The 14922-nt window shown below is 38.8% G+C and overlaps 1 protein-coding gene across 1 annotated transcript in view; it reads right to left on the reverse strand.

The window, feature by feature from the left end:
* Nucleotides 1-266: 266 nt before the first annotated feature.
* Nucleotides 267-14922, reverse strand: part of moxd1 (monooxygenase, DBH-like 1) — a 49432-nt gene continuing 34776 nt past the window's right edge. Inside the window, exons 8-12 of the mRNA XM_088626858.1 lie at nucleotides 14461-14652; nucleotides 12848-12907; nucleotides 10985-11127; nucleotides 1986-2154; nucleotides 267-1054 (exon numbers count right to left, since the gene is read on the reverse strand). Of these exons, the coding sequence (XP_088482984.1) occupies nucleotides 881-1054; nucleotides 1986-2154; nucleotides 10985-11127; nucleotides 12848-12907; nucleotides 14461-14652 (738 nt within the window). The 3' untranslated portion in view covers nucleotides 267-880. The remainder of the gene's footprint in view (nucleotides 1055-1985; nucleotides 2155-10984; nucleotides 11128-12847; nucleotides 12908-14460; nucleotides 14653-14922) is intronic.

Here is a 14922-nt window from a genome sequence, read left to right on the forward strand (position 1 = left end):
TGAGAATTCTATAATAGAGTATGTGTGAATATTTTTAAACGTTGGCATAGTTACAATGTTTTGCTGTCGGTTAAAACGCCAGATTTCATACCTTGAGAATTTATAATACTGATTTAAAGTTTGGGATTTTTCTGATAAAGTTTCATTTCAGTACAATTAAAGTTGTTGTACTTGTAACAAAGTTGATGTTACACAAAGCTGTACTTCAGATCACTTCAATATATTTAAATTGTTATTTTTCTTTAACGGAGTAACGAAAACAAACATTTCTGTCATCACATTTAATTAGAAAAATCTTTTTTAATACATAATTTTAGATTTACCTGACAACTGTATCCACATAATAAAGTAATACATTTATTAAAAGTTTTAAAAATATAGAATAAAGTGAAAAAATATCTTTCTACTTTATCAAAACATTATACTTCAAGGAACATTCCAGGAATGTTCTGTCAATTGTCTTTTGAGGATGTTTTGTATCATTCAGTATGTTTTGCTTACAGTATGTCACACAGAGTATTCTGACAGTACTTTCATACAAATAGTTCCTTAATGGCTTATGCTTAGTATCAGTATTAGTTCATGTTTCATATTTCTCAGAATTTATTTTCCAACAGAGGGAAAAAACCTCACGACTGAATGTTAGATTTAGGGTCACATAAATATTTTAGTCAAGTAGAAGAGGGATGCTTATCAAACAAGCCTGCAGTACTTTTTGAGAATGCACAAAACGATTGCCCCCTATGTTCTAGAAAATAACAGAGTGAACTGCAAAGCCCTTATTTTCATGTTTGTAATGTCTTTCGATCTGTTTCACCTTCAGTGTTCCTTAACTGCTTCGATTATAAGATCAGAACAATGGAGTGCCCACAGAAAAGTGCTAGATGTCACCTGGATTTAGGCACAATCGTGGCCAGGTGCTGATTAAATACACAAAGTAGGTGAAAATAAGGAGAGCTGGACTGCAGTGCTGTTCTGATGCTCTACTGCATGGGACTGGAGAAATGCTGGTTGGCCTCTTTATTTCAGGTGGAGACACAATCATGCCTTGAACCTAGGAGACAAGTGGCAAAAACATAAAAGAATGCAGATGTTTTGCACTGTACACAGGAAAACAGAAATAGAAAAAGTGTTCTCGAAACGTTTTAGGACTACTCCAATAATAATCATTTCTCTTAAGAAAACACGACTGATAAGTTTACATACTTATTTTGTATTTTATGTATGTATTTAATTTATGTATGTATTTAATTTAACGAAGCTCTACTGTCTTGGGTCAATAAAGCATATTGATGGTGTTGAACCTCTTTATTTTGAAGGGTCAAAAGGTTGACAGGCATTTATTGTTGGGCACTCTGGCACTCATTAAAAGAGTTGTGAACAGCCTTTCAACCTGTCTCACTTTGAATTCAGTGCTTGGAGTCTGTAGTCGAAAGTCAAAATGAGAACCAAAGAATTTGCTGTTAAAGAAAAGAAAAACTCAGTGGGAGATATGGCGCAGAACATCTATTGGCACATCAAACACTTCAATTTGGAATATACTGAAGAAGAAAATGAATTACCAATCTGCCAAGACAGGGTCGGTCAAGAAAAACAATCTGATGGCAGAAGTTAGAGCTGTCAAGGACAACTCTCAAACTACTGTGAGCGAAACTGGCTACAAGTTGCAGAATGTAGGGTGTTGGTATCATCCACGGTTTGCAGAAGGAGGCAAAATAAAAAAGGTATATCACTTGTAAACCTCCCTTCAGTATCAAGAACACAGCAGTCACATTTGCTCAGAAGTACAAAGATGACCAGGAAAGTTTGGGAATAACATTTTGCGGACAGATCCAAACCAAGATAAACCTTAAAGATGGAAAGGTTGAAGTGTGGTGTGAAGCATGGTGGAGGTAGTGTCTTGGACAGGGCATGCATGGCCACCTCTGGAACTGGTCATTCTTCTTTATTGGTGATGTTTACAGAACAGACAGGCTGATACTCACCGACCACTCATCCTGATCGTGTTTGGCACATCTCACATTGATTGGCAGGCGATGAACTACGTCATTGAAGGCCTTTCCCTTTTTCTTGGACCACCTGAATTTATCCATGGCTTCCATGAAGGAGAGGTTATTATACTTCATAGGGCTTTTGATTATAAATGGCCAGGTCCTTAGAGCGGAGAAATAGAAAGTAAAGTCACATATTTTGACCAAAATTCGAAATCATGCTATTTTGCACCGCTGTTATCGGCCTATATGACAAAAAACAAATAAAGGAAGAAAAAAAACACCACAGCTTAAGCATATAAACATTTTAAATATTAAAGGGTTGTTATTGATGAATATCTGTTTACTATCATGCAAAACTGTCCGATGTGTGCCTGTTTTAAAGAAAAGCACGGAAAGTATTTTTCTTTATTGCTTGTTTGTGCAACACGTTTGTGGGAAAAGAGCTTTGTAACTTAATCTGTTCAGTGTGGCTCAGCATGACTTATACAAATCCCTTCCATTCCTAAACACTAGTACAGGAAGAATGCACTGCTGCCAACAATAAGAGTAAACACACACCATTAGGCTGCCCTCTCAGATGGTTCTCATTTCTAGACTCTCATTATTACGTGGGCTTAAGTCTCTTTGCTGATGGACATTAAGAGCTTGATGGTTACATTTTGAAAATTCTAGGATAGTGAGTAATTGCAGATCAATCACAGCTTAACAGCAGGGTAACAGAGCAAATTAAACCCAACCCCCCCTCTAGCCCTATTTTCATCTTAGGAATTACCTTTAAAAATCCAGCAAAAGTAACAAGCTTTTGTTAGATCACTTACCAACAGACTGCAATTTCATAAAAATATTATACACAATTTCACAATGGAGTTAACATTTTCCCAAAAACAATTTATTGTTTTTTTTTGTTGTGAAAGAAAAAATTAATATTGTAAACAGACAGGAAAAAAATCTGGGAACTAAAACTACAGTACAAACAAAATACCAAAGGCAGTTTTCTATCAAATGGCTACAGCTACTAAAACCTGTACCAAAGAATTCTGTGAATATGCAGCCATGCAAAATACATATTTGTGTGTTTACTTTCAACTTACTTGTATAAAAACTACTCATGGAAACAAGTCATCCACATTTGGAGACTAATCAATGTTGAGCATGAATTTCTTATTCATACATTATATTGCAAAGTATGCTTAAATCCTAAATGGCTTTCAAATTACAGTTAACTGCTTTCTACATAACAATTATAAAAGTCATTTACTGTATGCAGTTTAGATTAGTGAACTTTGCTCTAGAGTATAACAGCATCACTATGCTGGATTTAAACTGCTTACCCTGGGGTTGAAAGTCCAAACTACTAATTTTTACTTTCATTACTGCCCGCAAAACACCCAGTTTTTAAGGTATGAGGTTTGCTCTTATCACACACCCTGCAACCACTGCATATGATTTTCACAGAATCATCTTCTGTAGCTGCTTCTTGAAGGATGCCAAGGAGCTGGCTTCCTCATCATAGACAGGTAGTGCCAGGTAGAGCATGCACCACGTCTGTTTTCAATCTTAACGGAGTCGTTAAATAGAAGTTCAAGCGAGTTCAAATTGTAATCTCACACTCGCTCTCTTACGCAGAAATGTTTCGCCTGCTGAGCGTGCTTTAAAATGCATCTTCAACAAATTCTGTGTTCATACTCTGTTTTTATCTGCATGAATTTTCTTGCCACTTTCCACATTTAAACGCTCATAAAATAGAATTGGACATGTTAAACATGAATTTAAGTACAGTAAATAGGCATAATACTTACAGTAACAGGTTCGGAAAGCCAGTTTGTGTAAAGAGAGTCTAATTATATAACCAGTCAAAGAGAAACTGATGTATGAGCGAATTTGAGTGTATGGCCTGCAAGGCAACTTTTTGGATGGAGACATTGAGTGGGAGATCACTTGTGAATGACGTCAGCCAGGTGAGCAGTATTGCTTGTGTGGCTGGAGTCGTGGTCTAGAGGAGGGTGTGACGAAACGTGTATCTTCCAGTGTAGGGAAGACTGGCTGTGGAAGGGTGAGCCCGACTAAGTGGGGCAGGGGTCCCACAGTGGGAATGGGTCAGGTAAAGGGAAGACTGGGCATGGGGGAGCACAGCTGACTGTGCCACGGGATCCAGGGAATGAAAGAGTTATTCTGCAAAGAAGAGAACTATGGAATTTGGGAGATTATCAAGAATTCATCCGTTCCAGCTCTCTCAGTGGAACAGAACAGAGGACTGAAGAGCTGTTCCACGTGAGAAGAGGAGCTGGAGATCTTTTGGGGACTAATATCTCTGTGAAGGACTGGGTTTCGAGACTGAGCAGGCTGTTAAGCTGGTCCATAGCTCAGAAAACAAGGAATGGACCCTATGTGGGTTTCAAGGTCACAGAAATCCTAAACCAGTAAACTAGGGAAATCCAAGGGCAGGGTCAAGAGGAGAGTGAAAGTCCAAAGCCAGAAGACAAATTTAGTATCAAGCGCCAGAAACACAATCCAAAAGCCAAGGTCAAGAAACAGGCCAAAATCCAAAAGTCAGGCAAGGAGTCCAGGAAGAATCCAGCAAAGGCTGAGCTGAAACCAATACTAAGCACAGCTTGAAAAAAGAGCAGGGTTTAAATAGGTCTGGGGGGGGGGGGGGGGGAGGCATGGTGAGGTACTGTAGGGACACTGGGCAAGCAGGGATACTACTGGCTACTGCCGTCTGCTTGATCTATGCCTCTGCTGTACAGATGAAGTAGGCACCAGAGCTCGAGGTGCCCTCTGGAGGAGGGATGCTGGGACTGTAACAAGGACTGAGTGAAGACATATTATTAATGTTATAACCCAAGGAGAGGATGTACTGTATGTGCGAGCTGGGCCTCTGCAAAAACAAAAGATCTTAAGAGTTACAAGTCTCGGGCAGTATTTCATTTATTTTGTCTGTGATTGTAAGACCTGCATCGCTGACGACAGAAATTTAGTTGATACATACAGTAAATTACTTTCTAATTTTATAATAATAATAATAATAATAATAATAATAATAATAATAATAATAATAATAATTGCTTACACTTATATAGCGCTTTTCTGGACACTCCACTCAAAGCGCTTTACAGGTAATGGGGATCCCCTCCGCCACCACCAATGTGCAGCCCCACCTGGATGATGCGACGGCAGCCATAGTGCGCCAGAACGCTCACCACACACCAGCTCTCAGTGGGGAGGAGAGCAGAGTAATGTAGCCAATTCATAGAGGGGGATTATTAGGAGGCATGGGAAATTTGGCCAGGACACCGGGGTTATGCTTTTATGCTTTGTTTCTTTGTGTCCACCGCAATGTTCTTGTAATTGTTCTTTGTGAAGTCAGGCTCCACGGTGTTGCTATGGATCTGTGGCCATTACTATTACGCCCTACAGCTTTTGTATTGTTTCTGTGTTTATCTGAGGACTGCATCTGTTGTCAGAAGACACTGTCAGTGTGAATACATTTCTAGCAAAGCTACTACTTTTTTATGTATCCATTTGGGATTTCTCGATCTGTGTTGTTTGTTTGGTAACTAAGTCACACCTGGACTATACAGTGAACAACAAACATAAATAAGATGACAACGTAGTCAAAGAAGGGGGTTTTCTAAAATACTGGCAACACTAAGCATTGCTGCTTCACACCACGAGGGCCCTGAATTCAGTTCCAGGCCTGGGCTCCTCCAGTATCTTCATGGAGTTTGTCTGTTCTCCCCATGTTCAGTTTGGTTTATTGTCACCTTCAATGAGATGCTTATTTGCCTGTGTGCCCCAATACAAAGACATTAAGGCAACACCAAAAACATAAACACAGAACAGCTGGAGCAGCAACAAGTTAAATCTTAGAAAAAATAAGTGGGTTTCCTCTGGGAGCTCCAGTTTCCAGAAATTTGGTCCTAGGTGTCAGTGTGTGTCTGTCTGTGTTTGCATCTGTGTGTGCCCTGTGATGGACTGGCTTCCAGACCAGGGTGTACCCTGCTTTGTGCCCCTCGCTTGCTGGGATAGGCTCCAGCTCCCCTGTGACCCTGCACTGGAAGAAGCCATTAGAAAGTGGATGGATTGGCAACAGTAAGGAGTCATATCCTTTAACAAGGTTGGAAGAAAAATCTTTAAACTGAAAACTTACTTAAGTTAAATGCTTAAATTGTTTTATACTACCAAGTTAAGATCCTTGAGTTTTAAACCCAACTTATCCAGAACAAAACAAATTTTGAAGAAATGCAGGGAATGGCTTGCTTTATGGGAAATTGTGTGCATGGCATAAACATGAACAATACCAATACATGTCTGGGTGGCCATAGGCTACAGATACATTGAATGCCTCTCAAGAAACTGCTGTGTTTCTACTTACTACATTACTTGCAAACTGTGTATGTGATTGGCTAACTAAACAAATTGCAAAGTAAGATGAGCTAGCAGCATTACTCTGCAGGACTCCCAAAAGAGCTTTTAAAATCTCTGCAACAAGGGACTTAACTTTCAGCACAGAGGATTTAGCTCTTGTTTGGGCTGCGTGGGTCTGGTGCTCAGTTAGAGGCAGGAATTGGCAGTTTAAATCCTGGACCTGACCCCACACACTACACTAGCTAAATGTTTAACAGCTGTATTTCAATATGGCTTTGTGTACCAGGGTGATGATCACCACTACAATCACAGTGCACAGTATCTCATTTACAGTACATACAGTATAAGCACCTTACTCCCACCAGCAAATCTGAGGACATCAAACACAAAGGAATCCTTGTTAATTATGCAGTTTCTAACATAGTTTATACAGAATCTTTTTAGTCTTTAACAAGGAAGAAACCTGAGTCAAGTATTCAATATGCTCAAAAGCCTTGATAAAGTCAGTCAGAATCAAAATTTGCAAACAACTGGGAGAGGTGCATTTAAAACTGAAATGCTTTTAATCTGTAGGTACTGCTCCCATTCTAATTGAATGGTGAAATATTGTATCTATGGGTCTAAGAACAAGATTCTCATTTCCTTGAATTGAGCGGCACAGTGAGCAGTGGTTAGCATTGCTGCCTCGCAGTGCAGGGGTACTGGGCCTAATTTCTGGGGTGCTATTTGTATGGGGTTTGTACAGTATGTCCTCCCCATATTTGCGTGCAATTTGTGGGTTGTTATCTGCCCCAGCCCCTATCGAACCTTCTTTCAGCAGTGCCTGAAGCTTTTCTGTCACTGAATCTTGGGCCCTTTTGCAGTCTGCAAAGCATCTTTCTTCTATTTTATTCTTAACATCTCCATTAAAGCATTAGACCATATTTTAGATTTCAAATTGATGGTTGAAGGCATGAATTAATTCTGAGTCTTTGATATCATGTTTTTGAAGTGTAACCAACCTTCTTCTATTGACTCTGTATCCATCTGTTCTTAGTTCACTCCCTGTAAGATCTGCCTCATGCCTTTATACTGTAGTTTGCTGTTTGAATATTATAAACCCTGGGCTTTGACTCATGTTTTAGAGATTGAAAGTATAAATCAGAATTGCCTCTATCATGTCTATTCATGATAAACAAAATGACTTCCTCTTATTTCTAACCTGTCTTATAGTACTGTATGTTCTTTTAATTACTATGCATCCTGGTTAAGAAGCGATTATCAATCCTTTCATCAATATCCCTTTCAGATTCTGTATCTCCCAGTAAGAGAACATTAACTTGGCTACACTGTGTCCTGATATCATCATTCAGTAAGCTACTTGTGTGCGTATTCACTGTAGGTGGTCTGTAGCTTACAACTGTTGTTTAAATCTTTGAATTGTTATTTTGTAATTTAATCTGCATACGTCTTAAACTGCTTGGATCCTCTAACTTCGGTTGTCCAATTTAATAATGACTAACACTATGACATCTTCTGTTCTTAATGTAAAAAATAATTGTGTTCATTCCTTTTATTTTTATCATTCCTAGCCATGTTTCAGGTAGTTACTCCTGCAGGTCCCAGTATGGTTTTATGCATCACCAGGTATACAGTATGAAGGAAGAACAGCACCAGAGTCACGCCCTGTACTCCTAGAGGGCTCTGCTCTTCTGTCCTGTTCGTAGTTCCCTGTGATTATTCATGTCTTTCCGGTGTGTCTTGTTGTGAAGCCTATTTATCTCCCGTGTCTGCTCTGCTCCTGGCTCAGCATTGAGGGTTTGGATGTCCTGAGACCCACCTAGTACAAGGTCGCCCCAAATCCGTAGCCTGAGGGCACAGGTCTCTATACTGACATGGTCCGACCCCCAGAGCCTGGGCTAACCTCCGTGTTGTCCCTTTTGCCACTAAGCACAGGGTCTCTATGTCTCTCCTTGTCATTCCACGGCATTCCCTTCCGACATCCGTGACAGTGAATTTGTTTAGAGTCTGTACTAAGGATGTGTATTGGGAACAGAAGCCAGCTAAAAACCTACGTCAGACCAACAACGTCTATCTGTATGTTGTTCTTCCAAAAGCAGGGTAAGACCTGAACTATATTCTTTAAGCCAGTGATTCTCAAACTTTTTGGACCAAGTACCACCCCTAATCCAACCAAAGCATCCAAGTACCACCTACAGGTCATCATCTCATAGAAACCCCAGAAATTCTCAATGACCAACATGAGCGCGCATACATATAATAAATATTATAATAATAAACTTTATTTGATAAAGCACCTTTAAAGGTGGCTTCTCAAAGTGTTTTACAGAAAAAAAAACATTAACAACAACTAATAAAAAAGCACCATTTCAGTGAGAGGGGTGAGCCTGTTTAATTGAGCAAAGCAGATGTGAATTAATTTTTTGAGCCTTGATACAATTCAGAGTCTAACATATCTTAAAATCATCAGGCATTTTCTTGACGGCAAAGGTCTCGCGGTGGATGTTGTAATGCGTACATTAATTTCTGGAGCAACCTCTCTAATTTGTGCAACTACACCGTTATGTCGGCTTGTCATTGCTTTAGCACCGTCTGTACAAACTCCCACACATTTTATCCAGTCGATGCTATTCTTGTCGATAAATTCATTCAGAAGCTGAAATATGTGCTCTCCTGAAGTTCCTGTTGGTAGCGGTTTAAAGAACAGAAAGTCCTCATGGGACCTACCCTCAAACCCGTATCTAACGTAAACGAGCAAATTGGCCAAATCGACTACAGACTCATCTAATTGCAGTGAAAAGCATCTGCTCATCTTAACACGCTCTATCAGTGTACTTTTGATATAATCCTTCATTTCAATAATTCTATGAATGACTGTATCTTTCAGGGGGAGGGGGGCAGCAGGTCGAGCTGTTTAGCAGCTTTTTTTCTACACATAATGCGTGTCAGCTCTTTTGCCAACGGTAAATAAGGTTCTTCAAAAACAGTGTAGCTTACCTGCTTTAGCAATCCGGAAACTTGCATTTTTCCGCGTTTCCGTTTTTATTTCCGTATTTATTTAGTTTTTATTTCATGCGCATGGGAGCGAAACACAGAGACGCTCGGTGTATTTTTCTCAAATTAGAACAGTTCTTAAATATTTTTCTGTTATCACGCTTTCGTGTGCTCACAAGATTACCTGCGTTCGTAGCACGTATTTCTATGCATTCCTGTGTTTACAACGTTGGCATTGTTCCAAAATCACGCACATTCTCCTTCCTCCCTATTTGCTGGAGATAAAGTAGCTTTTTTTAAATACAATTGGTCACTTGCATCCGTAGCACGCATTCCTTATAGAGTGGTATAGAATTACAGAGTATCTCTTGTGTCCACTGAAGTATTAGCGCGCACTGTATCGTAGTCCTAGGCTGCGTATTCGACACTTATTAAAATACAAAATATGAAAACCCGGCCCGATTTTTCAGCGCACATGACACAGTTCCAGGGTCATTTGGCGTACCACCTGGAGGCACGCCACATACCACCGCCGGTACGCGTACCACAGTTTGAGAACCACTGCTTTAAGCCATTACAGCCCTCAAGATGTAGGCCCTTCCGACATCCGTGACAACCAGTCCTTTTGAGGAACACGTTTTCAATGTAAAGACACATGATGAATGTTTCTGAATCAAAATTACTGTAAGTCCTCAGTTTATTCTGCCTGATTCCATTTATATGAATCTCAGATCTGTGCCTGTAAGCTCTACAAATGTGCAAGTAGGATCTAATAGGATCACAGACTCACATTACATGGAAACAAAATCATACAGTGATAATTTTGACTTTAACATGATATCCTGCCAGGAATCTCAGAAATAAACCATCAAGATCAGCTTTTTGAAATGGAAACAAAGAGGGTTAAACCAGATGGGTTTGTGTTATCACTGTTCTTACATGTACTTTTGTGACATTTAATCACTATTGTGGACTACTAAACACATTCAATGTTTTGAATTTATGAACTTCTTAACTCAATTATTAAATGGATACAATTCAATTTTGACACATGAAAGAATTACTTTAAATGTTTACAGAATTCAAAAATGTAACTGCATTGTAAAATTTCCACTGAAAATGTGAAGCTCATTTACAGACTATCCAATAGCCTTGATCTTAATAAGTCTAAAACTGACACAAGATGGTGATTTTTTAAATGTATGACTGTAAGGCCATACTTTAAAAGAAAAAAATGCAGTCTTTTATATGCTTGCCCACTGACTTGTCTTTCTTTGTGTATGAGACAAAAAATGAATTATCTAATGCCAGAACCAGACAGCTGTGTAATTTATGCGACATGGAGAAACATATGCTCTTTTAATAAAATTAACCACAGTTTTTATTGCACAATATCCCAATCTTCACATAAGTGGAAGGAAAACAAATACACAGTGCTTATGACTAGTACTTCACTAGTATATGAGCTAGTGTTGCAACAGCTGAAACAGTTGTATTATCTATTCTATGCAATTAAAAATAAAGCAGTCCACTGATGTTGTTAATTGGACTAAGTTACATGCAGTGAAAACTCGGTAAACTTCCCCAAAAAGAATGATCATAGATTATTGTAATTAAGGAATACTTACGTGACAGGTGTGTATATCTCCTTCACACCAATAAATTTAAGCTGCCCTGTAATTTCTGGAAGGCTTTCACATCTGGACAGATTGATTCTGGGGTAGTACAGGAGATACGACAGACACATTTCGTCCCTGGTACTTAATCCACCCTGTAATAAGACACATTTCTAACTGCCACCTAGGTGAACATCATAAACAAGAACATACAATGCTTAAACAAAACAAAACATCAAAAATGAAAAATAATTTTAATTGAGGTGTGCATTTCTGTTTATGAAGTGTCTTAAAAAAGTAATCTACTGTATGTACTACTGCTCATCTCCAGATTATAGCCATTGTTTTTCTCATTGTAAATGATCAGCACTGGTAAGAAGGTATTTTAGGTATCATATAACATTTTAAATTCTTTAAAATGAGTTGCCTCCAAAGTACGTGAGGCTGTCATTATTCAACATTTATACATTTTGCAGGAGACTTTGCAAAAGACCCTTGCACTGCTAAAATTAGAGATTAATGTTTTTAGTATTAAGTGGAGAAGACTAAAGCCTGATGAAGTATTCAAAATCCTGACATGCATGAACAAAGTCATCCAACTGACCTTCTTCAGTATCAAACAGTTTAACACAGTTTAGAGTGCACACATGGAACTACCTGGAAGTGCACTTAAATCTGAGATCAGGAGGCATGTTTTTACACAAAGGGTTGTGGGAGTGTGGAACAAGCTACGCTGCCTTGTCGTTCAGGCTGAAACCCCTGTCTTCTTTCAAGAAATGGATGAATGAGATTCCTGGATCAGTTAATTATTAATTATTAATCTGTGTAAAATGGCAGTAGGTTCAGACAAGATGGCAGTTCTTGCCTGAACTACATTCCCAAAAAATCAGAAGCTTCTAGTTGGCTATTAACCTCTGAGCGATGAAGCTACAAACTTACAAGCCTTTATATTTGGATGATTTCTGAGAGTTCTTGAAGTCAACAAGCAACATCCCTGCCTGGCAGTATTAATGGGGCCTATTGAAGACAATTTAACTTTACTTACTGTTTAAATAATAAATGGAAAATATAGATATTTTTCACAGTCTTGCTTAAAGTGGTCAGCTTATTCTTGCATATTTTGTTCTCTTACCAAGATGAAAATTACAGGGGTAGGTTTGGTGCGATATGTTCTGCACAATGACATTAAGACTCTCAAAAGGGACTACGCAGTAAATATGGTATGATCTGTAACATTGGGCTGTATAGTATAGTAGTTTAGGACTGGACTGTGGAGTCCTGGGCTACCTGGGAAAAAAATCCCTACAACAGACAGTGTTCTTGTATCCTTCAGCAAGGAGTGCCACACAGCTGTATAAAAGTCCCAGTGTTGCTAGTAATTCTGTGAGCTATCCACATAATATAAGTCATGGCTCTCAGTCTTCTTAATATTAGAGAAACCGAGATATGTGAAGGTCTAATGAACTAGTAGGCTAATGTAAGGGAGTGTTTATTCTTAACAAAGCCAATTAAAATTATAGCAAGTTATGAGATATACTTGAAGTTATTGTTTGATAAAAAAAATCATTTTAAAAGTGTATAATCACACTTCATTGTAAAAAAAATTGTGAAACATGAAATATCTGTAATTTAGGGCTTGTAGAACTACGGGGCAAACCAAATCTGGACCCAATCTTCAGTAATAAAAGAACCATAATTTTAACATTTTGTTTCTGAGTGTTTTAGTCAGGCTAAAATAAAAACGCACCTCAAATGCAAGCAGAAAATTGGTTAAATCAAAAGAAAATAGACTCCGTAAGACTCAACACTACTCTTCTCACATTTTAAATAGATTATTTTTCAAAAACAAATGACAAAAAGCCTGCCACCTCTTACCCAAGTCATATTTTTCCGATTTCTGGTATTATACTTGCATTCAGTGATCAAATTATCTCCCTAAAAAAAGAGAAAAACATTCAACGAACATCAGAATTTTGGTATATTCTGAAACCTTTCATCACAGAGAAAACAGAAAAAACAAGCAAACACTATCTTAAATAATAATTTATGTCAGACTGGTGGACCTCTGACATATTGTGGAACGTGTGTGCCGAAGATGTTTCCATCCAAACATTACTGGAATGAATCATTGGCCCTCACATTAATAAGAACATTGCACAATGCCATTTCTGCAGCAATCTGGCCCTTACTGGCTCATCAGTATGACAAACTCTTAACTTAAACAAGAAGGCATACAGGTTTGTAGCAGACATAAAACCTGACAGTTCCTCACAGAAGTATTTCACCTGACTGAGAAGCTTCCATATTTTGCTGCCGTCCGAACTTGACATAGTTGTACTTTCAGATAGGCATTTGTATTTAGAATCTAAACAATCTGCAAAAAACTGATAAAACTACTGTAGGAAACGCTGTAAGTAACAAAATAGTAATTTGATTTTTTGAAGTAGTTGCGTAAATTGCTATGGTTACCCTGAATCCAATCTGGTGCAAATGATTGGTCTGAAAAGTAAAAAAAAAATAGGGAAATGGTTTCTGCCTGAGTGTAATCAAAGTATTTTAACTTGAAATTAAGTATTAAGTCTTACGTCACCCATGAATCTAAAAGTCGACTGAAAAACCACTTTTTTAAATGGTCTGATAAGAAAAGAGTGACTATCCCTGAGAGGACAAAGTCCTGACTTGAACACCAGGTGCAACATGTTGCCAACCCAGATGGCAACACTTTAGAGTGACTTGCTTGAATACTAGCACACATTAATGCTAGCACATACTGTACCATGTAAGGCACTGCGTATTACATTTAGTTTCCTACCATATCAAGTCTTTCAAAAATCTGTTTTTTGACTTTGTAGTCTTCTATGTTTCTACACGCCACACCTGGAAAAGGCCCCATAGTTTCTTATTGTTACTTTTCAGTGTGGAATTAACCTCTACATGTTCATTTGCTGTTCGCTCACTGACACAGCCCTCCATTTTATCTTCTATGAAAGACACCCAATTAATTTATTGTGCAATTTAATAAAAGTTGTGTCACGCACCCTCTGCAGCCAGAGGGCGCTCCTACTCTGTCCTGTCCCTAGTTTCCGGCTTTGCTGTCCTTCCGGTTTCCCTCTTTCCTTGGGCTATATATTTCCGGGTCACTTATTCTGCCTCGCTCGGCATTGACGTTCGGATGTCCTGAGACCCGCCTAGCACCAGGTCGCCCCACGTCCGCTACCTGAGGGCATCGGTTTCTATAGGGCATCTCCTGAACAGCTGAGCCCGGGCTAACCCCCGTCTTGTCGCTACGCATAGGGTCTTTTCGCTCTCCTGCCATTCCATGGTTCTTCCCTTCTGACATCTGTGACAAAAATGGCTCCATAGCTCAAATGTTGTGTCTCTCTTCTTTTCTTTTCACCATGTAACTTTTTTTTTGTTTCCTATAAGATGTCAGTTCAGGTTTTCTTGAATGCACTGACACAGGCAAGTCATTAGAACCATGTACGTACCGGTAATATGAGTCTTTCTTCTTTGAGATACTGAAACTCCTGAAAATTGAAATCAAACTCGTTGTCATAAGCCAAGGGACGCAGCTCGTTGTCTTTTCTGAAGTGCCTTGCTCGCAGGGCTCTCCCAGCAAGGTGAGAATGGAGAAGAACAGCAAACACTCGGATTCCTGCTGGCATTTCATGATCTAGTGCCTTTGAAACAAGAGAAACCTTTGTGTGTTAAAGTCACAGAAAGTAATAGACTATACAGCATATTTACCGTAAAAGCTTTGGATATACTGTATCTACACATACCTGTACAGTATACAGTACAGTATATACTGTATACTGTATGGTTACATAGTAGTGTATTTTAAGATCCCTCCCTTCCTTATATGCTGTGCTTGGAGTGTTCATTCTTTTCCCAGAGACATCAGTCAAAATGACAAGTTCCACATAACTAACCTATAGCAAGGGAAGAGG

This window comes from Lepisosteus platostomus, chromosome 3, assembly GCF_059453375.1.
Source record: "Lepisosteus platostomus isolate fLepPlt1 chromosome 3, fLepPlt1.hap1, whole genome shotgun sequence".
Taxonomy (NCBI): Eukaryota; Metazoa; Chordata; class Actinopteri; order Semionotiformes; family Lepisosteidae; genus Lepisosteus; species Lepisosteus platostomus.